This window comes from Pseudochaenichthys georgianus, chromosome 16 (genome assembly GCF_902827115.2).
Source record: "Pseudochaenichthys georgianus chromosome 16, fPseGeo1.2, whole genome shotgun sequence".
Taxonomy (NCBI): domain Eukaryota; kingdom Metazoa; phylum Chordata; class Actinopteri; order Perciformes; family Channichthyidae; genus Pseudochaenichthys; species Pseudochaenichthys georgianus.
The window spans coordinates 3,676,681-3,704,006 of NC_047518.2; the positions used below are offsets into that span (position 1 = coordinate 3,676,681).

Sequence of the window (27,326 nt, forward strand, 5' to 3'; positions counted from 1 at the left end):
ACATCCAAACATTTCCAACACAGCCACTCCTGACATCCAGTCCTTCCCACACCATGCTCCTCCTGTTCAGGGCGAGCCTACGTGCAGAGTGGAGGCTCAGAGATGGAGGCTGTCCATGAGGCCTACAGGCAGATCCAGGTTGTGGAGGATTCAGAGGACCATCCTCTCCATTATTCTTCTCTGGAAGGGAGGGTGGGCATCACCATCACCCCCCTTCCTCAACACAAGCAGTCTCTTCAGCCAGCTGATACCAATGAGTCAGGTCAGACACATCATCTGTATAAGTCCCTGCTTTACCTGGGGTTATGTTGCATCACCAAGCTGAAAGAAATGTTCCTTATATTAAAAGTCTCACAGCAAGGCAAGGCCAATGTATTTATTTAGCACATTTCAACACAAGGCAATTTAAAGTGCTTAACAAAACATTAAAAGCATTTTGTAAGATATGACTAGTTATTTGATTTAATGAAGCCTAGATTTAAAAGAAGTGAGAGTTGCAGCAGACCTGCAGTTCTCTAATAGTTTGTTCGAAGTATATAGAGCATGATAAATGAATGCTGCTATCAATGCAAGGCTAAATCCTCTTTGTTGCTGCCCTCGTCCACACCAGTATGTTGCTTAGCCCCAGAACAGTAACTGTATGTGTTTTTCAAACTGGGGGCCTGCTGACTGCCATCCACTATGGGTCTCACTCTGATTATACGTTCATCATAAAGCCCTATTAAAGTTCAAACTTCCCCTTAAAAGGGTCTGATCTCTGAAAGGTACAACTAGGTGTCCTTTCCAGCTGTCAGCTCACACACCTTCCTGCTCTGGTTGACCCTTCAGTGATGCTGTTAGGCAGTCCTAAGGCATCAGTCCCTGGTACATACTGTATGCGCAGGACAGGACTGAGGTATGTTGAATAATTATTTGACTTTTGCTGTAGAGCTCCCCACAGCAGAGGAGTTGATGAGACCCATCCGTCCGGAGCAGGATGATGTCAGAGGCTTCACCCTCCAGCCTGTCAGGTCAGGATTCATCTTACTTTGAATTATCCAAAATCAAAACATTATCAGGCGGTTGGTTTTTGTGTATTTTCGATTGTTCCCTGGTTGGTCTTAATGTAGTCATTTATCAGACTTTTTGACATATTTGAGGACATTTTAAATGTATAAGGATCTAGATCTAGCATAGAGTGGTGCAGGGATTAATCCTACAGCCAGAAATAAGATAGCATTTAAGTAGTTATATCTCACACAGGCTCCGCCCTCTACTGTAATAATCAATGATTTTATCACTGTGCACAATCTCGATTTTATGTTTTTAACAGAAACATGGATTGAACAAAATAACAGTGCAGCTGTTCTTATCGAATCAACCCCTCCCAACTTTAGTTTTATGAGTCAGGAAAGAATGCATAAGAAAGGGGGTGGAGTTGCTATTCTGTTCAATGATTCCCTTCAATGCAGGAAGACATCTTATGGGAACTTTGCTTCTTTTGAATATGTGGCCCTTCAGCTGAAATGCTCCTCTCGAGCTCTGTTCCTAAATATCAATAGACCACCCAAATACTGTGCAAGCTTTGTGATGACTTTACTGAACTGCTGTCTATAGTGTGTATTGACTTTGACCGTCTAGTCATTGTTGGTGATTTTAACATCCATGTTGACAACCCCCAGGACAGAGGGGCTAAAGAACTGTTTTGTGTTCTTGATAGCTATGGACTGACTCAGCATGTGATGGAGCCCACGCACAATAAGGGGCACACTCTGGACTTAATTATCTCAAAGGGTCTGAATATCTCTAAGGTTGTGGTGACTGATGTTGCGCTCTCTGACCATTCCTGTGTTTTCTTTGAGAGCTCTATTTCTGTTCACACAAATGTTCAAAAAGAGGTAACCACAAAGCGATATTTAACTGAAAATACTAGGGAAATGTTTACTCAGAATTTTTCTTCCACACTTGCCCCTGCCAACATCTCAGTAAATGAGCTAGTAGATCATTTTAATTCAAAAATGCCATTGCTCCAACTAAGGTAAAGGAAGTGTCTGGCAAGAACATATCTCCATGGAGAAAGGCCATGACCGTGAAAACAGAACAAAGAGAATGTCGAAAAGCTGAATGCAGGTGGCGAAAAACAAATCTCCAGGTTCACTTTGAAATCTATAAAGAGAGACTTGGCCTTTATAATTTGGAATTGAAAAACGCACGACAGTCTTTCTTCTCTGACATCATTACCAAAAACAAAAACAACGCACGTGCTTTGTTTGCTACCGTCGACAGACTAACTAACCCCCCAGTGTCAGTAGCCTCTGAATTTCTATCCACCAGGTCGTGCAATGATTTTGCCTTCTTCACTGACAAAATTCAGAAAATCGGACAAGCAGTCAGTGCCTCTGCATCAGGTACAGCAAATGTGTTGTCCCTATTTCCACCTAATATCAATTCAAACACCATGACACAATTCCATCAGATTAATGATAAAAACCTAGAGGACATTATTCAACTTCTGAAATCCTCCTCCTGCTGCCTTGATATTATTCCAACAGGAATTTTCAAACATGTTTTGCCTTGCATGGTGTTTAGAGTTCTAGGTGAGGCCCCGATTAATTTATTCCGGTAAATTACTCTGACCTCACTAATTGACCCGACCGAAGTTACTGAGTCTATGTAAGTTTACTGCTTGGCTCAGATCCACCAAACGTCAGCAAGATCTCACCTCTATTAACTCCCCGAAGAACCAGGTTCAATTAACTGCTGTTTCTATTCAGACAACTCTTTTTAATCTGTTTAAGCGATCCCGAAGGATTTTGGTATCAGTAAATGGGGTGTGTTCCTACCTAAACATGTGTGTGGCAGGGTGCAATCTTACCTTTGAAGCAGGAGAGGAGAGCACAGATTTTCCCTTTTATTGTCCCAATCCAAAAGGTGAGATCAGTTTATTTGAAGAAAAAATAGGTCCAAACCAGTACAGAGTCTTTACCTTTTAACACATTATAATCATACAAAACATATCAAAATGGGGTTATATATTTTTTATCTAAAACCTTAATTCATATTCATTCAAAAGTCCATGTATGGATTCCGGTCGTTATAGCAACTTCCGGCATAAAATCATATATTCCGGATCGTTCTATTAACTACCAGCATAAAACCCATGTATGGATTCCGGTCGTTATAGCAACTTCCGGCATAAAATCATATATTCCGGATCGTTCTATTAACTACCAGCATAAAACCCATGTATGGATTCCGGTCGTTATAGCAACTTCCGGCATAAAATCATATATTCCGGATCGTTCTATTAACTACCAGCATAAAACCCATGTATGGATTCCGGTCGTTATAGCAACTTCCGGCATAAAATCATATATTCCGGATCGTTCTATTAACTACCAGCATAAAACCCATGTATGGATTCCGGTCGTTATAGCAACTTCCGGCATAAAATCATATATTCCGGATCGTTCTATTAACTACCAGCATAAAACCCATGTATGGATTCCGGTCGTTATAGCAACTTCCGGCATAAAATCATATATTCCGGATCGTTCTATTAACTACCAGCATAAAACCCATGTATGGATTCTGGTCGTTATAGCAACTTCCGGCATAAAATCATATATTCCGGATCGTTCTATTAACTACCAGCATAAAACCCATGTATGGATTCCGGTCGTTATAGCAACTTCCGGCATAAAATCATATATTCCGGATCGTTCTATTAACTACCAGCATAAAACCCATGTATGGATTCCGGTCGTTATAGCAACTTCCGGCATAAAATCATATATTCCGGATCGTTCTATTAACTACCAGCATAAAACCCATGTATGGATTCCGCATTCAAAGAAATTCACTCAGCATTTCATCCAATAAATTCACTCAGCATTTCAACCAAGACATTCACTCAGCTTTCAATGAAGAAAATCAAGAGATATTTACCAAGTTTGAGAGAACCTTACCGCGAGCTATTAACCCAGCTCCGAAGGACAGAGCTTACCGGGAGAGAGTATACGAGGGGTTTCCCCCTCTCTCCCCGACGAAATCCAAAAAAGCCAGTCTTTTTATGCTCAAAAAACCGGATAGAAAACCCACAAACACCTCCTCTATACCCAACCAACATATTCTATTGGCTCTGGCATAAGACACACCTTCCCAAGTTTGTGTAAAACAAAACATGACTGGACATATTCTATGACTATGACATAACCACCTTTTTGAGGCCTCCATGTGTTTCTGCTTAAGTCTGGAGCCCCCCTCCCTGCTGTGAGAGGAGAGGAAAGAACCTGCCTACTCTCTTATCAGAGAGCAGGGCATAAATCATAGGCCTTACACTCAACTTAACAAACCACTTTGTTTTGTTTATGCTGTAAATATAGAAAAACCTAAAATATGAAGCATTTTCATTGTGGGTTATACAAGAATATAATTGATTATATTTGATTATAACTAACTTTCGTTTTAAGTATTTACTTCATACTATGAAGCTCTCAACACCCTCTTTTGAAAACGCAAAGTTATCAAACAGCAACAACTAAAATTGTAAGCATACCTACATATTCAAAAACCATCAAGAAGCATTCTCATTATGGGTTCATACAAGAATATGATTGATCATATATGATTTATAATTAACTGTCGTTTTAAGTATTTACTTCATACTATGAAGTTCTCAACACCCTCTTTTTAAAACGCAAAGTTATCAAACAGCAACAGATAAAATCGTAAAAACACATACATATTACATCCGTAAAACTTCAAGCATCAATATCATGAAAAGTTCTTCAGCATGTGTAATCAGGACGACCTTTTGATGAACCTGGTGTGGAGAACGCCGAAAACATAGTACCTCACTGGAATGTTCTCGTCATCACAGGTCAGGCACCCGAGTAAAAAGAGTCATGATGATCATAGATTTGTACGCACCCCCACTCGGCCTGACACTTGCAGGAGCGGGGGGCCTACAGTATCTGTTGTTCCAGTGTAGACTCCTAAATCCATGTTGCTATCTGATGTAAATCCTTGACCCTGACCATGGAGGGGTTGAGGTTCCTCCCTGGATGACACCTCCAAACGAAAGCCAGATAACTCGGTCGACAGTTGTTGTGGATTTTTAGACCTCGTCAATAATCGCTCATGACTTTGTGACAAGGTCAATGAGGCCCCACACAATGATAGCACAAACGAGGAACCAGAAGCATATGAAACAGCTGGCACTCGCTCATGGCATCCTGTGTGTGCAGTGTGATTGTGGTGCTGGTGGTGACTTGGCACGTCACTTGTTGTCGTCTGTTTCTACCGTCTCTCCTGGCCTGTGACTACGACCTTGCAGTGGCTGACGTGGACCCACGTAGTGAAGTGGACCAGTGTCAGGGGTAGGTAGGGCTGCTGCTACCTGGCGTCTGATGTCTGACCATGCAGTTATCAGGTAGTCGTCCCTTTTTGGGAAATCCACTGCGATCGGAGTGGCTCAGCGGGTAGAGATGCAGCCTGTCCCTCAGAGCTGGAAGAAACATCATCCTCCACTGGCAGGGGTACAGGTGACTCAGCCATGCTGCACAGGTTTCCTGGGTCCAGGACTTGGCTTCACTTGAGGCTCTGTGACTGAAGTTTCCCGCTAGGGAGGTTCAAATCCTCTTGGTAGATTGCTGAGGTATTAATCTCAACAATATAGCTAAGATCAAGTATAAATCATTTCTCTGATTCATAAAAAGTTGTTTTCAGTTTAAAACTTCCCCAAGGGTTTTCTCAAGCACTGGGCCATAACTTACTCTTATCAGTTTAACGACCTGACAGCCCTGCACCTCCATGCTGTGTGAAAACCAGCAAAAAAGAAGGAGGAAGATGTGCTCAAAAAAAAAATCTAATTTAAATGAATACTGTTGTAGGGTGTAGGCATATAACATTAAAATAACTGAAAAGAAAACTAATAGTGTAAAATTAAAAAACAATGAGAAAAATAATACAAAGATTATTTCCCATTTCCTCTTTGATACTGAGGTATTCTCCATTCAAGCTCCAATGATCCATATGCTAATAGACAGAGTTTCCTCTTGCCATCTTTCTTTGCATAATTCACTAATGATTCTAACAGTTCTACTGCTAAATCCTTTGCATTTGAGCTATTACTTGTTACTCAGACTTAAATTCCCTCTTTTGCTCTATAAAATATCCCTTGGCACCGAATTTACCAAGACAAATTCTAATTCTTGCGGGAAGATCCCACAAAAAGCCATCCTCTCCTGTGGAAGAAAGCACATTAACTGCCACGGGTGTGTGCAAAACATGTCATGTGATGTGAGACTGATAGCATCAACAGTGGATTGGGTAGGCCGCAGTCATATTCCTATCTGGATTCTAAACTCAGTTGGCTCGGGTGAGTCCTCTCTTCTGGAGTGAAACTACGTTCCCAGAGACTGACTTCACTGTATCCAAACCTTCTGATTTAGTTTTAAGCTAACCCTTCTCTGGACTTCGCCCCTTTCTGGTCACCCATACACGATTTCTGAACCTAAACGGAAAGGTGTGATAGTTAGATATGACCTGACCTTTGCCCTAGGTAGCTTTTCCATACATATAGGAATATATTCAGCCTTGTCAAATTGATTGGAATGTCCCAATTTGTTTTACAGTTTTATACTCCACTCTGTGGCTGCTCTAACGCCTGATACTTCTATGGTAACGACCAGATAGGTGTGAATCCCTTTATCCTGCAAGGGTGACAAAACTTTCTCATTTTTAAAGTGAGTTACATTATCCATTCTTATTCTCTCAGTTTTAGGAAAAACATACTTATATGTTCCGCCATTTCAGCAGACACTGTGTTCCAGTTGCTCTGGTCAGAGGATAGACATGTGTAAAATCATATATTCCGGATCGTTCTATTAACTACCAGCATAAAACCCATGTATGGATTCCGGTCGTTATAGCAACTTCCGGCATAAAATCATATATTCCGGATCGTTCTATTAACTACCAGCATAAAACCCATGTATGGATTCCGCATTCAAAGAAATTCACTCAGCATTTCATCCAATAAATTCACTCAGCATTTCAACCAAGACATTCACTCAGCTTTCAATGAAGAAAATCAAGAGATATTTACCAAGTTTGAGAGAACCTTACCGCGAGCTATTAACCCAGCTCCGAAGGGGTTTCCCCCTCTCTCCCTGACGAAATCCAAAATAGCCAGTCTTTTTATGCTCAAAAAACCGGATAGAAAAACCAACAAACACCCCCTCTATACCCAACCAACATATTCTATTGGCTCTGGCATAAGACACACCTTCCCAAGTTAGTGTAAAACAAAACATGACTGGACATATTCTATGACTATGACATAACCACCTTTTTGAGGCCTCCATGTGTTTCTGCTTAAGTCTGGAGCCCCCCTCCCTGCAGTGAGAGGAGAGGAAAGAACCTGCCTACTCTCTTATCAGAGAGCAGGGCATAAATCATAGGCCTTACACTCAACTTAACAAACCACTTTGTTTTGTTTATGCTGTAAATATAGAAAAACCTAAAATATGAAGCATTTTCATTGTTGGTTATACAAGAATATAATTGATTATATTTGATTATAACTAACTTTCGTTTTAAGTATTTACTTCATACTATGAAGCTCTCAACAATGGCCTCAGATCTACTTCATATAGTAAACAAGTCTCTTCACTCAGGTATTTTTCCACAGGCCCGGAAAACTGCAGTCATTAAACCGCTCTTAAAAAAGAATAATCTCCATGCTTCAGTAATGAACAATTACAGGCCCATATCAAACCTGCCATTTCTAGGTCAAATCATGGAAAAAGTTGTTTTTCAACAGTTGAGTAACTTCTTGCATTTAAATAACTGTTTCGATGTGTTCCAGTCAGGCTTTCGTCCAAACCACAGCACTGAGACTGCTCTTGTAAAGGTCTTCAATGACATCCACTTAAACACAGACAGTGGCAGAATTTCAGTGTTAGTATTATTAGATCTCAGTGCTACGTTTGACACTGTTGACCACAACATAGTACTAGACCGACTGGAAAACTGGGTGGGACTTTCGGAAACAGTTCTAAATTGGTTTGAATCCTACTTAAAGGACAGAAACAACTTTGTTTCTATAGGTAAATACACATCTGAGTTGACAAATATGACATGTGGGGCAGAGTCCTGCACGGGTCTGATTTTCAAGACCCGCTCCCGCCCCGCACCCGCGACGTGCAATACCGAACCCGCCCCGCTACCCGCACCTATTGCCAATTAGTTCCGCAACCCGACCCGACCCGACCCGACCCATCGGCACAAGATCCGCAACCCGACCCGAACCCGCATATATATGAGCAGTGAAAACGTGCAATTATTAACACACGCAGTTGCATATTTGTCTCAAAAAGTGTGGGATGTTGGTTATTTTCTCCATCTAGGAACCAAAAGCCTCCCAGACGTTGGATTTCGCTCTTGAGGAAGTGTTATTGAAAATGCTGTATTCTCCGCTATTGAGCTTCACCTCAGCCATTTCGAATGTGGCGCGCTCAGCAGCAGATTGATGCGCTGCAGAGGTTATGATTATGCGTGGGGGAGAGATCTGAGGATTTAAACATTAAACTAAATTATTATTATTTTAATATATTTACTATGCAACACCCGCGACCCGACCCGCATCATCTTTGTTTTACCCAGAACCGGAACCCGGAAACCGCGGGTACCCGACCCGATGCAGGACTCTGATGTGGGGTACCTCAAGGCTCCATCCTGGGGCCTCTTCTCTTTAACATCTACATGCTACCACTGGCTCAGATAATGAAAAACAGCTAAATAAGTTACCATAGCTATGCGGATGACACACAAATGTACGTAACAATTTCACCAGGACACTATGCTCCAATTCATAGTCCCCCCCCTGGACATGGTGCACTTACGTTCTCCCCATGCTCCTTAGGACCCGGGAAACATGGTGCACTGTAGGCCCCTTGCAGGGCTGGGGTCAGCAGGTATCTGACCCCCCCCCCCCCCCCCCCCCCCCCTTGGACATGATGATGCACTATTCACGAGGTAAGCATGTCTGAGTGTGCCCTACCAGCCAGGTAAACTGCGGCCCCCACTTCTCCCCAGTCACAACCGGAGGAGAGGGGGTTGCGACCCATAGAGTCCAGCAGAGGGCGGAGCCTGTGTGAGATATAACAGTGGGTTACGTATTGTAACCCTAGTGATATAAGCACAGGCGGAGCCCTCTACTCGGGGCCCTGTCTGTCCTATGCTGCTCGCTGAAGAGAAGTGTAGGATGACAGCCAGGAGGCGAGGCCGCCTTATTTGCGCCTTATTTGCGCTTGCGCGCGCATTCAGGTAGTCCCGCCCCAGGGGGCCGGCTACGGTTGTAAATATCTCAGTTGATGAATGCTCTCATAGTATGGTTGAGAGGTAGTACCCATAGAGTCCAGTAGAGGGCGGAGCCTGTGCTCATATTCTTGGGTTACAATACGTAACCCATCGTTCTGGTTCTCTTGCGTGCTGTATTCTTTATAGCCAAACATTAGCATTTTACTCCAGAAATTATGAAGTGGTGTTAATATGGGAAGATTATCCTGCTGCTTTACAGGTCTTATTTTCGTAAATATTCCAAAATCAAATGGAAAAATCCGATTCTGTGGTCGGACTACCAAAAAAAAGTAATTACTACGACTACTCTACTTCTAAATTCCCAATAAAGTAATTCATATTCGTACAACATTTCAAGATGAAAAGTCATTAGGAAACATGTTGCCTGTTAAGATAACTAGTTTAGTTAACTAATAATGGAGGAGTATTTATATAAATAATATTGTAATTATGTCAAGACTGAATTATGAGCTGAGCTAATGCCTACCAGAGAAAGATGTTTGTCTATGTACCACCAGCCTGTGTGAATGTTTGTGCTTAACATGCAATTACCCCTAATATGTATTGTCTATCTGTTTGTTCAGTCTTTTATTCAACCTAGGTATATCCAACATTGTACCATAACAATGTTTGCTGCTGTCCTCCAACCTCCAAACCTTGGTTAAGTTCATTACAGGTTCATAGGTTTGAATTAGAGTAACACCAAATGTTTTAAAGCAGTTTTGATCTTGTTTTCTCTTTCCTTCTAATGAACCCAGTGCTGTGGGATTCATACAAGAGCAGACATCCTGCTCCTTTCAAACGACTTCTCCAGAGTCCCTACTCAAGAGACAAGGACAGACTGACCCTGTTCCAGCGATAAATGGAGGCACAGGATTGGCTAGCCTCCTGTCCAGCTCTCCAGACCCCCCCAACAAGACGTGGAGCATCAGACAGGAAGTAGAGAGGCTGATTCAGGATGAGAACAAATATTCTGCTGACATGTCCTCTCGGGGCGGTAGAGCTAAGAATCAACAGGTGAGGAACTAAAACTCACTTTTTCTTTATGTCAGCATCAGACAGAACCAGTGATGGGGTCGTTACTCAAACAAAGTAATGTATTACACATTAGTCATTACTTTAAAAACAGTAATACTCTACATAAAGTAAATTGTTCCATTACTCTTTACATTACTTTTGTGTTACTCAGCAACAGCCTATAGCCAAAACCTAAAACGTGGGCCTACATGTGCACACATCAATTACTATAGCAATAAGGAAGACATAACACAAGTTAATAACGGGGAAAATTATAGTTTTTGCTGCTTGTTCGGAGTCGGCACACACTCAACATCATCACTCTGGGTTCGGGGGTCTTTAGCTACTAGCTTCGTGTTAGCATGTTGCCTTTGCAGGTGCTTGAGAGGTTCTATCCTGGACACAGTTTGCACCTTACTGTCACATTTCTGTCCTTTCTTCTGACAAATTCAACATAATGGGCATACTTCCGCCCCTCGAAAGTTATAGCTGTTGATGTCTCTGCACTGAAGCACAACCCCCGTGACAGTTGCATGTGGACGCAAATGTTGCAAATATAAACCTACCAATCGTATCTACCCCTGGAACTAGCTAAACTAGTTATAAATATGTTTATTATTTACTTTCGTGTCGGGTCACTCATTCACTGGATCAGCGAGCTGCATGATACAGACGGGCTGTCAGGAGAGGGAGAGAGAGGCTCCGTTTATTATTCCCGTGTTATTATCAAAGTTACTGTGAACTTCTGAATAATATAGTAACTACTAGAGTCTAGTCTGTCAAACGGAGAATCTAGTAATTTTTTCGCGCAATGTTAATAACTATAGTGTGATTACTGAATTTATAACAGTAACGCGTTACATTACTGCATTACCGAAAAATGTCATGTGATTACAGTAACACGTTACACACAACACTGGACAGAACACATGAAGCAGTAGTGAGATCAGATCCGATAGAGCCAAATCAAGGCTATAATTGTCTTCATCTCATCCATTTACATATTTGTAGTGATCAGGACAGCCTTCTCTGATCTCCTCACAGGAATGAAAACTGCCACCTGCACCCTGGACCCCATTCCCTCCAGCTTTGTTAAGGCCTGCCTTCCTACTCTCTCTTCACTCATCACTACAGCAATCAACTCCTCCCTGTCTTCTGGCACCATCCCACCGTCCCTCAAAATAGCTGCTATCACCCCTATTCTGAAAAAACCCGGACTAAACCCTGACAACCCTAATAACTTCAGACCAATCTCGAACCTACCCTTTCTGTCAAAAGTTCTGGAACGCGCTGTAGCGTCACAACTTAAGCATCATCTTTCTGCTAATAACCTCTATGAAACTTTTCAATCCGGATTCCGCTCAAACCACAGTACCGAAACCGCACTCCTCAAAATTACAAATGACCTTCTCCTCTCCTCCGATGCTGGTAACCTCAACATCCTCATCCTCCTTGACCTCAGCGCTGCCTTCGACACCATCAATCACTCCATCCTCCTCACCCGTCTTGAAACCACCTTCAACATCACCGGCACTGCCCTCTCTTGGTTCACTTCATACCTCTCTGACAGAAACCAGTTCATCTACATCAATAACTGCAAATCCCCCACCGCTCCTCTCCCCCAAGGTGTCCCTCAAGGTTCAGTTCTCGGCCCCCTCCTCTTCATCCTTTACCTGCTTCCCCTTGGTCACATAATCCGCCGTCATGGACTTCAATTCCACTGCTTTGCCGACGACATCCAGCTTCTCATCTCCACCAAGTCCATCTCCACTGCTACCCACTCCATTCTGACAAACTGCATCACTGAAATAAAATCCTGGCTCCAACTTAACTTCCTGAAACTCAACTGCGATAAATCTGAAATAATAATCATTGGACAAAACAAGCTCACCACACCTATCCATAACTTCACCCTCAACATAGACGGCTCCCCAGTTCAAACCTCCCCTCACATCCGGAACCTAGGCATCATATTTGACCAAACCCTCTCCTACAACAAATAAATCAAACAGATCACAAAGACAGCCTTCTTCCACCTCAAAAACATCGCCCGTCTACGTCCATCCCTCTCTCCCACTGCTGCCGAAACCCTCATCCACGCCTTCATCACCTCCCGTCTGGACTATTGCAACAGCCTCCTCTACGGTTCGCCTGCAAAAAACTTCAATACATCCAGAACTCCGCCGCCCGTCTACTCACCCACACCCGAATCCGTGAACACATTACACCCGTCCTCATCAAGCTCCACTGGCTCCCCATCCCCCAGAGAATTCAGTACAGAATCCTCCTGATTGACGTACAAAGCCCTCCATAACCTGGCCCCATCCTACCTGACTGACCTCCTCCACAGACACACTCCCACTCGCTCCCTCCGCTCTGCTACTGCCAACCTCCTGTCCCTCCCCACCCGGACCAACCTCAAGTTCTGGGGCGACAGAGCCTTCTCCGTTGCTGCACCCACCCTCTGGAACTCACTACCCCAATCCATCAGAGATTCTTCCTCCCTCACAGCATTCAAAACATCACTCAAAACCCACCTGTTCAACACTGCATTCAATCTCTGACCACCCCCCCTATTTTCTGTTCTGTTTATCTCTTTTTGTATTTCTTTGTTATCTATTTTATTTATATTTAGTTTTTTTTGTTTTCTCTTGTCTTTTTTCTCCTCTTAATTCTCTGTCAAAGCGTCTTTGAGTTTCATGAAAAGCGCTATAAAAGTCCCATTTATTATTATTATTATTACACATTTGAGACATACGGGTGTTTGGTGATGCGCTGCCACATTCCTGCTCTGTATGGTATTAACTCAATCCCTCGACCAATCAAACTTTATTTATATAGCACTTTCCGTACACAAAGGGTTACACAAAGTGCTTCACAAACCAACAATACAAATAAACAACACCCCCCTACCCAGGTATTAAATAGATTGGTTGGCAAAACTTGATCGATAAAAACACATCAACTAAAGTCAATAAACACAGGAGAATAAATACAATTAAATTAAAAGCCAAATAATATAAAATGATCAAAATAATACAGATTTAACAGCTTATTCAGAAACACTCTAAGGGAAATGTAAAGTCACAAATAGCCAAAGGGTATCCTAATGATTTCCTCAAAATCCAAAGCTTTCAGCAACTCTTCAGCGAGCTAATATTTAGCAAAAACAGATTTTTTGAACCAGAGCGCTCTTCCACCACACTGCCATGGGAACCTTTCATTTGGGATAATTCTGGATCTTTTTTTCCAGGCGTCCCGTGGCTCCATTGTTTCTCATTCCTCTACATCTTCAGTGAGGGAGCTCGCTGTGGCTCCTGTGAGAGGCAGGAGGGTGGAGGGGAGGACAGGGGGGGGGGGCCTGCAGAGCTGCAGCCAACAAACCCAGGCCTCTGTCCCCCGTCCTCCGCAGCGTCCGCAAGAAAAAGCCAAATCCTCAAAGAGCCAACCAAAAGACGACCACACAGGTTATTAGAGGCACCAACACACACAATAAGTAATTAAACTGCTCGCATAACTCAAGATGATTGTTGATACTTCTATAATATGTTTCATACACAGATGTCCTGATCACTTTCTTCCTTGTTTGTTTAGCAGATCCTGGTGTGAGGGTGAGCAGTGAGTTAGTAGCCTCTGTTCAGTCCTTGGTGGCCGTCCTCCAGCAGCAGATACACACTGGCAGTCACCAGGAGGCTGCACACACACAGGAAGTCAGAAGCCCTCAAGAAACCGGACTGACACATCATCTTCCAAACAGAAACGTAGGGAAATACTTCATTTACACATGACTATTTTGACGAGGGCGAAAAACAACAACAACAACAACAACAACTGTAGAACAGAGCATGCTCAGCAGCATGATGAGATCTGCTCACTAGATGGGGATCTACAGTAAGTAGAAAAAGCGCCGGGTTTTCCTGTTCACACCGCAGCTGCGCCGGCTCTTAGCTCCGGAATCCGCTTCATTTCCAGCTCCAAAAAATTGTCGGTCCAGAGGCAAGAGCTTTGGAGCTAAGAGGCGACGTCGCTTACGTCTCTCTTACGTCGAGGCGTGCAGGAAACTAAACCCACCTCCCACGGGTCGACTGTCAGCCTGCCTACAAGCAGTAGTGCCTATAAACACACTTTATAAAGTCAGGCAACACTAACCAGGCTTCGTGTGATTCTGTTTATTTGTGCCTTACTTTGACCATCCGTTCGCTGTTATCGATCATTGTGGAGAGAGGCAGACGTGTTGTTTTGTATTATTGCAGCTATCGGATGCAAGTAGTCAGTTTAGCTTCGGTTGCTATGCCAACATCACCCGTTTTATACCAGAGAAACTTTCATAACAGCGTTGTGATACCAAACAGCGTCAATTCAGACTGACACACATTCACTTAGGCTAAGGGGAACTGGGGATATGCATCAGCTGCTTGTGTGAGTCGGACAGTGATACTTTAGAGCGGCCGCTGCAGTGTGAGCTAACCGGGAGCTAACGGGAGAATAAACTCCCGTGGAAGAGCAGCACTGCAGCGGTCGGTAAATGCTGCAGAAACACATTAATAAACAATGAACCACGGCACTCTGGAGCAAAGCATAAGGTTGGAGAAGTCGTTATTCAATTTATTCTGGCTTCGTGTGATTAAAAGCAACACGATCATCGACCCGACGCAGTTGTTGTTGTGAGCGCCGTAATGGCTGCCGTTGGGGGGCAAATCAGAGATGTAAACGGTGACGTCATGACGCAGCAGGGGCAGCTCTGGGGCGCCAGTGGGCGGTGTGAACAGAGCGGGAGCTGAAAAGGGAAACCGGAGCTGAACCAGAAAAGCTCCCGCTCGGAGCTAGAAACTGAAAAGCGCTGGTGTGAAAGCCGCAAGAGAGGAGGAGGAGCCTCACACAGAGGGTCAGCGTCAGGGTTTGAACACGGGATGTCTCTGATGTGAGTGTTGTTGTTTGTCTCACAGAGGGAGGAGGAGCTGAAGCTGCAGCTGATGAAGGAAGGAGCGGAGGAGATCACCTCACTGAAGCAGCAGAACTACCTCCTGCAGAGCAAGGTGAACACACACACACACACACACACACACACACACACACACACACACACACACACACACACACACACACTGGAGCAGATACTGACACACTGTGAAGGTGGATCAAACAAATTCAGATTTGCCAATGATCAATCTTAAAATTGTTATTAGATGCACAAATGAGTGAGAAAGATATGGGCAGTTAGTAAGCTGCTACTTTCTCTCCTTAGCTGCGAAGCGCACAAGACGAAGGTCAGAAGAAGAGACGAGCGGAGGCCTCTGACTCTGCCTCTGGGGAAAAGCTCCAACAGCTTGACAGAGAAATGAAAGAGCAGGAGACGCTCATCAAAGGATACCAGCAGGTTTGTTTCCATCCCTGAATGTTTCTATCTGTTGGTGCCCCCCCCCTCTAATGTCCATTCCATCAGCTCTGCTTCTGATAGGAGGAGAGCAGTGGCAAGCCGCTGTGTGTTTTACATATGGTATTCTATATGTAATGGGAAGTAGGTCGGTAGGTATCTCTGTCTGGAGCCTAATCCTCTCCTCCTTTGGGTCTACTATTTCCCTGGCCATTTTTTGTTCTACTACAGTTCGTTACTGAGTCTAGTAAAAATGCAACCTATAATTGTAAACATATCTCTATACATAGTGTACCTTTCATTAAGTAAAAAAAACGAATTACTTTAATTGATCATAGTCTCAAATCTACATTAAGATCCTATATTAAATTGTACGGGTTGGAATGATGAGATATCCTTCCCTTTGTGGGAGTCCATCTTCACGGATGGGAGGACCCTCAGCTGCTGCTCCCCAACAGCATGGGACATTGAGGACTCTGGTCTCGTTCAATGAAGCTTAAGGAACTTGGGACAGGACTGATTTTTCTCTCTGTAAAACGTAATCAATGAAAAAGGTTCTGGACCGAAACAACAGTGCGTTGGTGCTGAGTCTTGCTACGTTTCCTGTGAGAAGATGACAGTAAGAGAGTTTCACATCATCTTACTTCCCACTCAACAAGTAGTCAACGTTTAATCAAAGGTCCAAAATCACTAACATAGTTGAGTATTGTCACTGGCATGTATTCCTCTATACCTCATAAGGCACTGCTCCACATTTCATTGATACAAATGAACCCAGTCTCATAATCGATATGTTCTGCTCACTCGTGTGCAGACTCGTGCTGCAGGAAGTAGTGATGTGAGAAGAAAGGGATTTAGTAGGTAGAACATTTGAGCTGGACTTTAGCTCTCCAAGTCTCCGTTGTGCCAGCTCATTAAACTTAAATCATCAATTAGTAACAAATATCTCCCAAGTCTCAATTTGATCTAAAATTGTTTTGCTTTAGTGTTCTTTCTTTTCCTCCTGTGTTTTGATCCTTTGTGCCAATACACCGCAGTAACACCCAGTGTTTTACAGGAGAATGAGAAGCTGTACCTGCAGATGAAGGCTCAGCAGGCGCAGAGTAAATCCAACGAGGAGGCCATGTTCAATGAAAACCAGAGGCTGCTCAACGAGCTGGCCTTCACTCGGTGGGTTCACTTAATGCAGGGGTATTCAATTCAGCGAGGTCCAGTCGAGAACATCTCCTCAAGAACAACATAATGTCTAACTTGCGTTATGAATTAGTGTGATAAATATTGAAGTAGCGCAGTAGCTGTATCAACGTCTGCATGTAATCAACAACTGACTGAAGAATCAAATAAAGAAAGTACAATTAAAAAAACATTTAGACAATATTTATTGTCACTTATTATTAAACTTTACACAAACAGTAGATATGTAATGAGCTCCACGGTCTCTGAGCGTATGGCACACACTGGACCTGTGCTCCCAGTGGGCAGGAGGAACATGGACGAGTCGTCCATTCTGGTTTGAAAGCTCTGTTTTCACTCTCTGGCGCCCCCTCTCTGCGCCGGTTAGAACAGAAGCAGAAGAGCGTCTTGGTGATGCCCGACTTAATGTGTGTCTATCCTAACTCTGAAAATTGCTTGTGCAAAAAACATGATGTTAAATGTTTGTTTTCTCCGTATTCCCCCACTTCACCAGGGAGCAGATGGAAAATACCTCCAGGACTGTTGGAAATGTGTGTTTGATGGATCACACTCAGCGCATTACTGACTTGCTAGCTCAAAATAATACATTTCAGGTAAATACCACAACCACTGAAACGTTATGTCTTAAGCTGTGTGTCAGCTCCTTCAGTTACGTGTGTGTGTGTGTGTGTGCGCGCGTGTGCGCGCGTGTGCGTATGTGCAGAGGAATGAAGCCACACTGTGCGAGGATGTCCGCAGAGGGAAGCAGGAGAAGCTGGCTCTGGAGGTGGACCTGCAGCTGATGAAGAAAGAGAGGGACCTCGCTAAAGCTCAGGCCGTGTCTGCCTCAGGTAAAACTGCTAGTGGTAGAACATCAGACACATTAAATCTATAAGTGATGTTTGGTTTTCCTCACATCTGTATCCGTTGTGACAGGTGGTAAGCCCTTTGATATGCGCGTGTTGGAGGAGAAGCACAGGGAGGAGGTGTCGTCCCTGTGCACAAAGCTGCAGTGGTTTGCAGAAAACCAGGAGCTGCTGGATCGAGACGCTGGCAGACTGAAGGCTGCTACCACTCAGATTCACCAACTCAAAGAGCAGGTGGGCTCCTTCACCTCCACTGTACACTGATCTTTACAAAGACATACAATACACAAACAATCACTGAACCACATGTTGTTCATGTCTCCTGCCTTGTGGCATCATTTCAGCATGAACAGTGTGTTCTCAAGCACAGCACATGCACAGTTTGAGGTGTCTTACCACAGTAGAAACCGTATTGCCTAATCTCTCTCAGTCATGAAGGTCATAAGTGGCTTTGGATAAAAGCATCTGAACGTACACAGATTGTACTTTGAGAGATGCCAAGTGACCCCCAGCATGGCACGAGACCCCCAGGCTGCTCCCTGTGCTCTGTAAAACAGCTGCCTCCTGCTGCTAATGCAAGGAGTTGTGAAATGCATAACTACGTTTCACTGTGCGGTGCTGTGTGCATGTACGTATGTCTGACTATTAAGAAGGAATTCATCTCAAGTCCTATATTTGCATTTCATGTTCAGTGTGCCTGCTGTGTGAGGGCAGCAGCTTCCAAAGGAACTGAGTTGTTGAGGATCAGCTGCGATGAGGGATGGAATGTGTACAGAAAGCCAGTTCCAGCTCCACACTTGAATGTTGAGCACTGTGTTGAATTAACAGCTTTTCTTCATTCCAGGTAGAAAAACTGAAAAGTGATGTGGGCAAAAGAAGCAGCGAGGCGCAGACAAAGACCAAAGAGAAAACAGTGGAGACTAAGAGGATGCAGGACCTGCAGCGACAGGTTTCTCTCACAAACACACAAACTACATAATGAAACTCTTTCTCTCCCCCCCACCCCCCGCCGGGTTATTTTGTACCTCTTCTTCTCCCACATTCCACATCGCAGAAACTCCGTCAAAACGTTCAGCTCGGTCGGGAATCGATTGCTATTACTTTTCTCATTCATAACTTTCATAATTCCAGAGAATTCATCACATTTTTAACATGGAAGTCAATGGAGAAATTCTTCAGACTTCAACAATCTTCATGCGACTTCAACTGCTAACTGTTCCTTCATACTTTCACTGGGGTTAGGGATACATTTAGGGTTAGAAACCTCATTCCAACTTTAAAATGTTACACATCTTTCTGACATTATTCATATTAAACAACTTTTAAATCTGATTCATACTTTTAGAAATATTAAACATTGTTCAGACCTTGGTAAAGAGGCCTTCTTCAGATTTTAACATTAGTGTGTTTTGCGCAGCTCCTTAAGGCATAGTGTGTGATGTCACAGCTCGAGTGTAGGAAATCTTGAAATTTAAACTGCCATAATTCCCAAACCCTACGTTCCTGAAACATAATTTATCATGACAAACGTAGGAAAACATCTCGTAGCTTGAAAAAAAATCAAGCAAAACATTTTAACAAAATGCCTCTTGAGGGCATGAAGTGACAACAACTTTCAACATGTCTCCATTAAACCCCATTGTAAGTTCAGCCTCACCTTTCCCCAACACAGCAGCCGCACACCTTTAGTTAATCTGCCAAAAAGGCCACATTATTAACCCGAAAGTACACAAAAAGTACACTTCAGATGCTCAAGGTCCTTGAGATGCTTCACGCTTTGAAATTTCACCGATATCTGTTACGGTTCTTCAACAAAACGTTCACATGTAAGAGGTTTATCTCTCATTCAGAACAATGGAAAGGCTCCCCTCTCACTGATTACTGCACTTCACCATGGAAACCTTTGATCTCTGGACACGTCGTTAGCTCAAATATAAACACCTGTCATGGAACACGATGATGTCATAACTCCAACTGACATGCTCAGAGCAGCAGACTTCAGATAATGTCTGTGCCATTAGTGAGTTTTCCTCAAAAGCTGTTGCCATGGCAATATCGCCGTAAAACACGATATTGCTATAACTCCTATGAAATTGGTCAAAAAAATTGCTCAAACTTCACATGTGTGCTAACAGTCCAGCTGTGAAGACATCTATTTGACAGTTTTAAGATTTCTTCAAATGTCGTTGCTTTGGAAACACAATGCTCGCCATGAAACACGGTTTTCTCACAACTTCAGTTAAAATGCTCGAAATGGCCCAAAACTTCACAGGTTTGGTAACGATGCAGCAATCAACACATCAAAGCGTATTATGGGGTGTCATCAAATGCCGTTGCCATGGCAACATATCATTCGCCATCAAGTTAGTTCAAAAGTTTGCAGTTCAAATATTCTGCTGCTTTTCCAAGCCTTTTTACTTTCTTTTCTTCTCTCATCACACATTCAAGCCCCCAGTGTTCATGTATCATTTCAATCTAAATTCTTCACTTTCTTCTGACACATTACATTTCAGCATAGCAATTCAGCGTCAGCTTTTCAGCATAAAGCATTCCCACTAGCAATTTCTTCAGGAATTGCATTCTCTAGTTATTAAGTGTTGTTCTGTGTTTCCCAGGTGAAGGGGCTGGAGCAGATACTGAGGCGTAGAAACCCAAACTCCCTGCCGGCTCTGATCTACGCTGCAGCCACAGCTGGAGGGGCAGAAGAGGGGTCTAATGGGACGTCGTCCCCCAGCAGAATCAGTGCTCTGCAGGAGCGCAGGATCCAGCGCCTGGAGGCCGAGCTGGAGGGCCACGATGAGGGGGCCAAACGCAGCCTGAGGGCCATGGAGCAGCAGTTCCTCAGGATCAAGGTAAATCAGCCAACTGCCATTTGATAGACTGACCTTTCAGCGTCAAAATGACAGATATTATTATTATAAGTATAAGAATTGGTATTAGTATTTTTATATAGCTAATTATTTTACACTGCAAACATGCATCCTTTGCTCAATGAATATCACTGAGTTTTTAACAATTGTATAACCTGGCCTTTTTTTTTATCAAACTTTAACTTAAATGAATACTTCATCCAAGAATGATTATTTATATTACAATAACTCACCGTGTGTTACCTTGAATTCTTGAAGAAAAGTTTCTCTCACATGTCTCCAGGGTTATAAGCAGTCCAAATTAATTGAATTAATTAGGTCCATGTCTAGAGTTGCCTTTTACAAACTCACGTAACTGGTGCAGTGTATTCAGAGTCTCATTTATCTTTCCTGAGCTCATTACTCACAAACTCTCAGATGTGTGTACACCAACACACACACAAGCTTGAGTCTCTATGAGTTTCTACACGCATGTTTGTTCTCCATCTCAGCTGCGCTATGAGCAGCAGATCTCACAGCTGGAGCAGCAGCTGGAACCCAAACTGCAGCTGGACAGTGGAGAGTCAGCAGAGGGGGCAGAGCTGTGGAGGTCTCAGGTTCAAACCCTGCAGGCAGAGCTGCAGCAGGTGAAGCAGAGCCATCAGGAGGGAGCGAAGTCTCTCCAGGAGCAGATAGAGTCCCTGCAGCAGCAGCTCAAACACAAGGTAGGCCAGAAACACTGGACATGTTGAATAGAACAATGAGTAGTCGCTGTTTATGAACCTGATTTATATTTAGTTAAAAGGGTAATTTAAATGTAGTCTCATATTTATTATTATCTACCCACAATCTTTGTTTTGTTTTGAAGAAAAAGTTGAATGAAATATTAACCTTTGTATCGTCTTCCCAACAATGTCCAACATCATCCTTCTTCTTTTTGGAATTTATTTTCATGACCTAATATACACAAAATTATACTCAAACTACTTTTGAGTATAAAAAGTCAAAAATGTTGAATATTTTGGACTTTAGTTAAGATCAGAGGAGAGAAAGTTGATGGAGAATCACAGACTCAGTGGCGAGCCGTCAATGTTTTTTTAGTTATATTTTTCATTAGTTTTACCAGAATAACTTCATTTAATTGTATTTAAAATAACATTTCCAAAGAAAAAATCCTTCATTTGAATGTGAAGGGTTAAATGCAGTGGCGGCTCCAGAGTATTTTTGTTGGGTAATCTCTGGTAGGGCTAACCCATACAGTGGTGGGGCTCAAGTCAGTATTTGCAATGTAAGTACATACACGCTCCCCTTGACAGCGAAACGCCACGCGTGAGGTTTACATTATTTCCCTGTCTCCATCCAAAAAGAAAACCCAACCCCTGCAGGGGGGATTCTCTTTTTTGAAATACTAATATAAAATACACATTCTGGAACTCTCTTGAGAAGAAAATAAATAAATCTATTACTACACGACATATTTAAATGAATGCCATTTTAGTTTTGTGTGACTTTGTTCTGAAAGCTGAACCTGCTGCTCCTCACAGAGAGAAGAGGGAAGAGGCTGTGAATTACTTTACATTTTGGATAAGGGTGGATAGCCCCCATTGTTCTGTGTGTCAAAATGAAAGACAGCCCACACACCTATCAATCATCAAACCGTGGGGTCTTATTTCATTACGTGTTGATTTCTATCAACACGTAATGTTGTATCGATGTATATAGAGATGTACTACAGCAAAAGTATTCTCCGTCGGGACTTGCTGCAACAACACCACGCCGTTATCGCAATTCTGATTGGCCAGAAGACATCCTCAAAGATGTTCAATAGAGTGGCGAAGTCATGCCCATCTACTTCCGGTCCATGGGACCTTATTTCGATCAATGGTGAGAGAAGACTTATCTTTTGATCCCATTTGAATTGTGCCATAAATTACACATATGATGTTTGTCAATCTTAAAAAATAATTTCCATGTCAAAAAAGTCACAGTTTATCGTAAAACTGTTGAAATATAAGACAAAAGAAATATGCAACTAGAAAGACTACAAATCCCAGAGTCGCGTAAGTGATGTCATAACTGTTTTCCTCCACTAAGAGATAGTTAAGATCCTATATGGCGCTGGCTAAGATAAGATAACTTTAACAAGATGCCTGTGTGCTTAGTACCAGGTTGTTATCGTACCAGCAATGGGTCTTGCTCGTTCTTTCGCTTCCCTCTGATGAAAGGACCAGGAGTGGCTGGATCAAGTTAGCTACCGAGCTAGTAGCAAGCACGTTAGTTAGCATTACAGCCTTGTCATTTGTATTAGCCTTAATATGAAGTAACATTAAGTAACCCAAAATGTTAAACAGTAAGAGTAGTAGTCATATTTCGTGAACCCTTTGAAGAGTACTGTCACCGGTGTGATCATTCTATAATACTCCATTTAAGCCCGGGGGAGAAATGCTAACGCTACATTAGCATCTGCGATCTTTTCTACTTCACGCTATCTGCACAAATGGTTGACATTAAACATTAAAAAGACCAGGCAGTTCAGAGAGAATCAAAGGAAGGCAGGCAGGCAGCTTTGCATGACATTCTTCTGGACGTGTTTCATTGTGGTGATAGTGAGGGTAGTCAATCCTTTTGTTGACAAGACGGTAGTGACGGCCATCTTGGTGACGTGTGTTGTTCTGCGAGACCAGAGATGTAGTTCATTGAGCTTTTCACACAAACAAATCAGGGTTTCCGCTAGGATTTTTTCTCGACGGTCAAATGTCCGGGCAGATTTTATTTTACCGGACAAATTTTAAACTTACCGGTCATATTTCAATAATAATAATAATAGTTGTGTAGCAGAGTTTCCGTTAGCAGGTAATTACCGGACTATGAGCAGATATGCTGATGTTTAAAACTCAGTTCACGGGGCTCATTTTGATATTGCTTCAGTTTATAATCGTAACAGATCGAAAAAAATTCAGATTAATTTTTCAATAAATGATTCCACAATCAACAAACAACATAATTATTACATTCAAACAAACTACTTGTAGTAGATAACGTACATTATTCAGAAGTTTACATCAACTTTGAATAATAACACGGGAGAAACGGATCCTCTCTTTTCCCCTCTCCCTCCCTCTCTCTCCTGACAGCACGTCAGTTTCTCATGCAGCTCCTGCAGCTCGCTAAACAGAGGGCGGGGCTTCAGGTGATTATGCAGAGCTGCGTGTCTCGGTCAGACTCAGCAGCTGATCTGATCTCTCTCTCGCGTCCGGTTACACTTCACTCGCGTTTATGTCCATATCGATCAGATCCAGCTCTCCTGATCGGCCTTTATAGAGAGCACCGATCAAACTATTAAGAGTGAATATCGGCCGATAATGACCGGCGGCCGATCGATCGGAGCCTCCCTAATTATTACCAGACATTTTGACCGTCAGGTTTTGAATTTACCGTTTTTTTATAAATTTTACCAGCTAAAAACCGGTAATTACCGGCTAACGGAAACCCTGAAACAAATGTGTTACTTCACAGTTTTACGACACATTTTTTTTTTTTTTAATTGACAAACATCATATGTGTAATTCGTGGCACAATTCAAACGGAATCGAAATATAATCTTTCTCTCTCCTTTGACTTCAATACATAATTTTTTCGAAATAACGTCCCATGGAGGCTCCCGGAAAGGGAGGGACTTCGCCACTCTATTGAGAAGACGATCACTACGTGACAAAAGTTTTCAAAACCGTTTCTAGTCTTCGGTATTTCCAGACAAGTGGCTTCTGAAATCAATCTTACTAACTGCTGTCTGTGCAATTTACTCCGCGAGTTGGCGGACTTTATTTGGCTTACTTTAACATTACATTTTTCATGGTGGGGCTAAGCCATTTCTTGGTATGGCTGTAGCCTACCCCAGCCATACCCCGGCGCCGCCACTGGTTAAATGAAAGAAGCTCGTCTGGCCCTCTCTGCGAGTTACTGTCCTGCTGTAAATTCACAGAGGGCTACAGTAACTCCACAAGATAGTAATGTCAAAAGGTAGTACAATTGACCAATCATATCTTCCCTCTAAATGGGTGGGCTTTATTTATTTTTCCGAGGGAAGGGGGGTCAGAGGGCCTAGGTATAAAAGTCACGGCTCGCCACTGCACAGACTGAATGTTAAAGTTAGTCAGAAAACTCATTAACATTTACAAATGAAAGATCACAGATGCTATACGTTTAAATAAAACCCATAATCCATTGTAAGTAGTTATCATAAATATTTCCTGCGAAGAAAGTATGACACCTTCTATGTTATGTGTGGTCCGATTATATGAAAGAACCCCTTGTTCTGATATGAAAAAACATTTAAAAGGACAACAGCATGTTAAGTAAATAGTAAAAATGAAACCCCAACACATGGTTTACATTTCATCCCAACGCATCCACTGCAACTGCCTTCACCGTTTAAAGTGCTAATTGAAAAAACTCAATGTAACTGAATTCCTCTGCAGCCTCAGCCCAGTCCGGGGCGGCACCAGCTCCAGGCCGAGGCAGCCTCTGGGCTCCGGATCGAGCGTCTGAACAAAGACCTGGCCCTGAAGACCCAGAGCGTCCAGGAGCTGAGCCGCACCGTGGACCGGCTGCAGAGGGAGAGGAGCCGCATGCTGTCTGCCCCCCCCCCAGCAGAGAGCAAACGACCCGCAGCTAAAAGCCTCAGTTCTGCTGCTGGGGGGGAGACCGGCGGGGGGGAAACCTTTCCAGCTGCTCAGTATGAGAAGACCTACCAGCCCACTGTGTTCACAGGTACAGACCTGCCCTTCATCCTCTTCCATCTGCATGCTTACAGGAATAATATGTTGTATACGTCACGATGTCCAAAAACAAAACCAGACTGACAAAAAACTGATGTGATGCAAATACTGTATATCCATTCTTCAACTGGGAATACCCAGGGCTCGAGTCAAATATATAAACACAAATCAAATATCAAGTAATGCAGATGCACCTCAAATGCGATGTGAGGTACACCACTTTCCAAGTCTTTTCTTGCATAACAATTTCACATTTATCTAATATTTGCTTTAGTAATTTCCAAATAACAGGTTTATATCAAACCATTTAAGGTAAGGACACTACCTCATACCTCGTGCATAGGCCTCCTTTTGTTACCTCCCTGGTTTCAGCAGAATAGCTTGTTAGCTTCTCAAAATGATTTCATACATCTAATCGATACCATGGCTTTCAGTCAGGTGGATTTAAGTTTTTGTAGGATACAAGTTGACTAGGTTGTGTTGATAGATATAGGGGAAAGAGCTCTGCATGTCACTTCTTGATGGTTCTGATCAGGGCTTTGTGTCTCTAAAGACCAAACCTTAATAGAAGAGAGTGATGGCAAAACGGAGAAGAGTTCAAGCACGCTGTTAAGGCCAAGAAAAGAACTAGTTGATACCAAACATACCATGAGAACAGACTTGAGTTCTTCAACCCTGTGTACCATACATTGACTACAATGTTACATTACATGTCACTTGTTAGACGCTTTTATCCAAAGCGACTTAATACAATACTGTGGGCAATCCCGACAGGAGCACTTTGGGATGAAGTGTCTCAGGGACACAACGACATGCTGACTGCAGCGGGGTTTGAACCCGTGCTCCCCTGATCCAAACACCAACACACTAGTCCACTGCGCCACACGCCTCCCTATGTTAAAACAAAGAGAATACAAATCAACAGGCTAATATTGGAAGATACTTAATGTGTGTAAGTCCTACTGCTGAAACCTAATAAGCCAGTAAGCTGGATTCATGATGGATAATGGACTGCCGAGTAGATTCCCATCTCACACCATCTGGAAGGATCTCTTTACGACAGGAGGAACTATAAAATGACCTTACATTTTTTTATTTGCAAATCGTTATCAACCTATATTCAAGTAAGTACACTACAAAGACAAGGTATGTAATGTTCCAACTGATACACTTAACTTTTCTGTGCAAATATTGACTCATTTTGAATGTGATGCCTGCAACACGTCCCTAAGAAGCTGGGACAGGGCAGCAAGAGACTGGGACAGCTGAGGAATGTTCCAAACACCTGTTTGGAGCATTCCTCGGGTGAACAGGTTCATTGGAAACAGGTGAGTGTCATGCTTGGGTAAAAAAGGAGCATCCCGAAAGGCTCAGTCGTTCACAAGCAAGGATGAGGCGAGGTTCACCACTTTGTGAACAACTGCGTGAGCAAACAGTCCAACAGTTTAAGAACAACGTTTCTCAACGTACAATTGCAAGGGATTTCCTTATCTCCAGCCCATAATGTAATGAAGAGATTCAGAGAAATCTCTGCACGTCAGCGGCAAGGCTGAAAAGCAACATTGAACCCATGACACAGATTGTACTCGGCGCAAAGTTCAAAAGCATCTGTGATGTTCAGCGAGATGGGCAACTCGCAGACCGGCGAAGGCTCCAGTAATGCTGAAAGGTACAAACAGCTGGAGCAACATGTGCTGCCCTCCGGGACGTCTCTGCTTATTTCAGCAGGACAATGCCAAGCCACGTTCTGTACGTGTTACAACAGCGTGGCTTCGTAGTAAAGAGTGGAGGTCCAGACCTGTCGCCTATTGAACACGTGGGGCGCATTATGAAGTGCCAAATACAACAACGGAGACCCGGGACTGTGGAGCAACTGAAGTCGTACATCAAGCAAGAATGGGAAAGAATTCCACCAACAAAGCTC

At 43.0% G+C, this 27,326-nt stretch overlaps 1 protein-coding gene across 3 annotated transcripts in view; it reads left to right on the top strand.

Moving 5' to 3' along the window:
* cep162 (centrosomal protein 162) overlaps nt 1-27,326 on the top strand; it is a 48,720-nt gene that overhangs the window by 15,002 nt on the left and 6,392 nt on the right. For 2 of the 3 annotated variants that reach the window (XM_034102428.2, XM_034102429.2), the window contains exons 10-24: nt 71-262; nt 929-1,010; nt 10,104-10,362; nt 13,616-13,829; nt 13,957-14,123; nt 15,309-15,398; nt 15,608-15,739; nt 16,794-16,906; nt 17,424-17,523; nt 17,634-17,760; nt 17,846-18,009; nt 18,620-18,724; nt 20,391-20,627; nt 21,137-21,349; nt 25,103-25,394. In XM_034102428.2, the coding sequence (XP_033958319.2) occupies nt 71-262; nt 929-1,010; nt 10,104-10,362; nt 13,616-13,829; nt 13,957-14,123; nt 15,309-15,398; nt 15,608-15,739; nt 16,794-16,906; nt 17,424-17,523; nt 17,634-17,760; nt 17,846-18,009; nt 18,620-18,724; nt 20,391-20,627; nt 21,137-21,349; nt 25,103-25,394 (2,487 nt within the window). The remainder of the gene's footprint in view (nt 1-70; nt 263-928; nt 1,011-10,103; nt 10,363-13,615; nt 13,830-13,956; nt 14,124-15,308; nt 15,399-15,607; nt 15,740-16,793; nt 16,907-17,423; nt 17,524-17,633; nt 17,761-17,845; nt 18,010-18,619; nt 18,725-20,390; nt 20,628-21,136; nt 21,350-25,102; nt 25,395-27,326) is intronic. The other variant, XM_034102430.2, reaches the window with a different exon arrangement.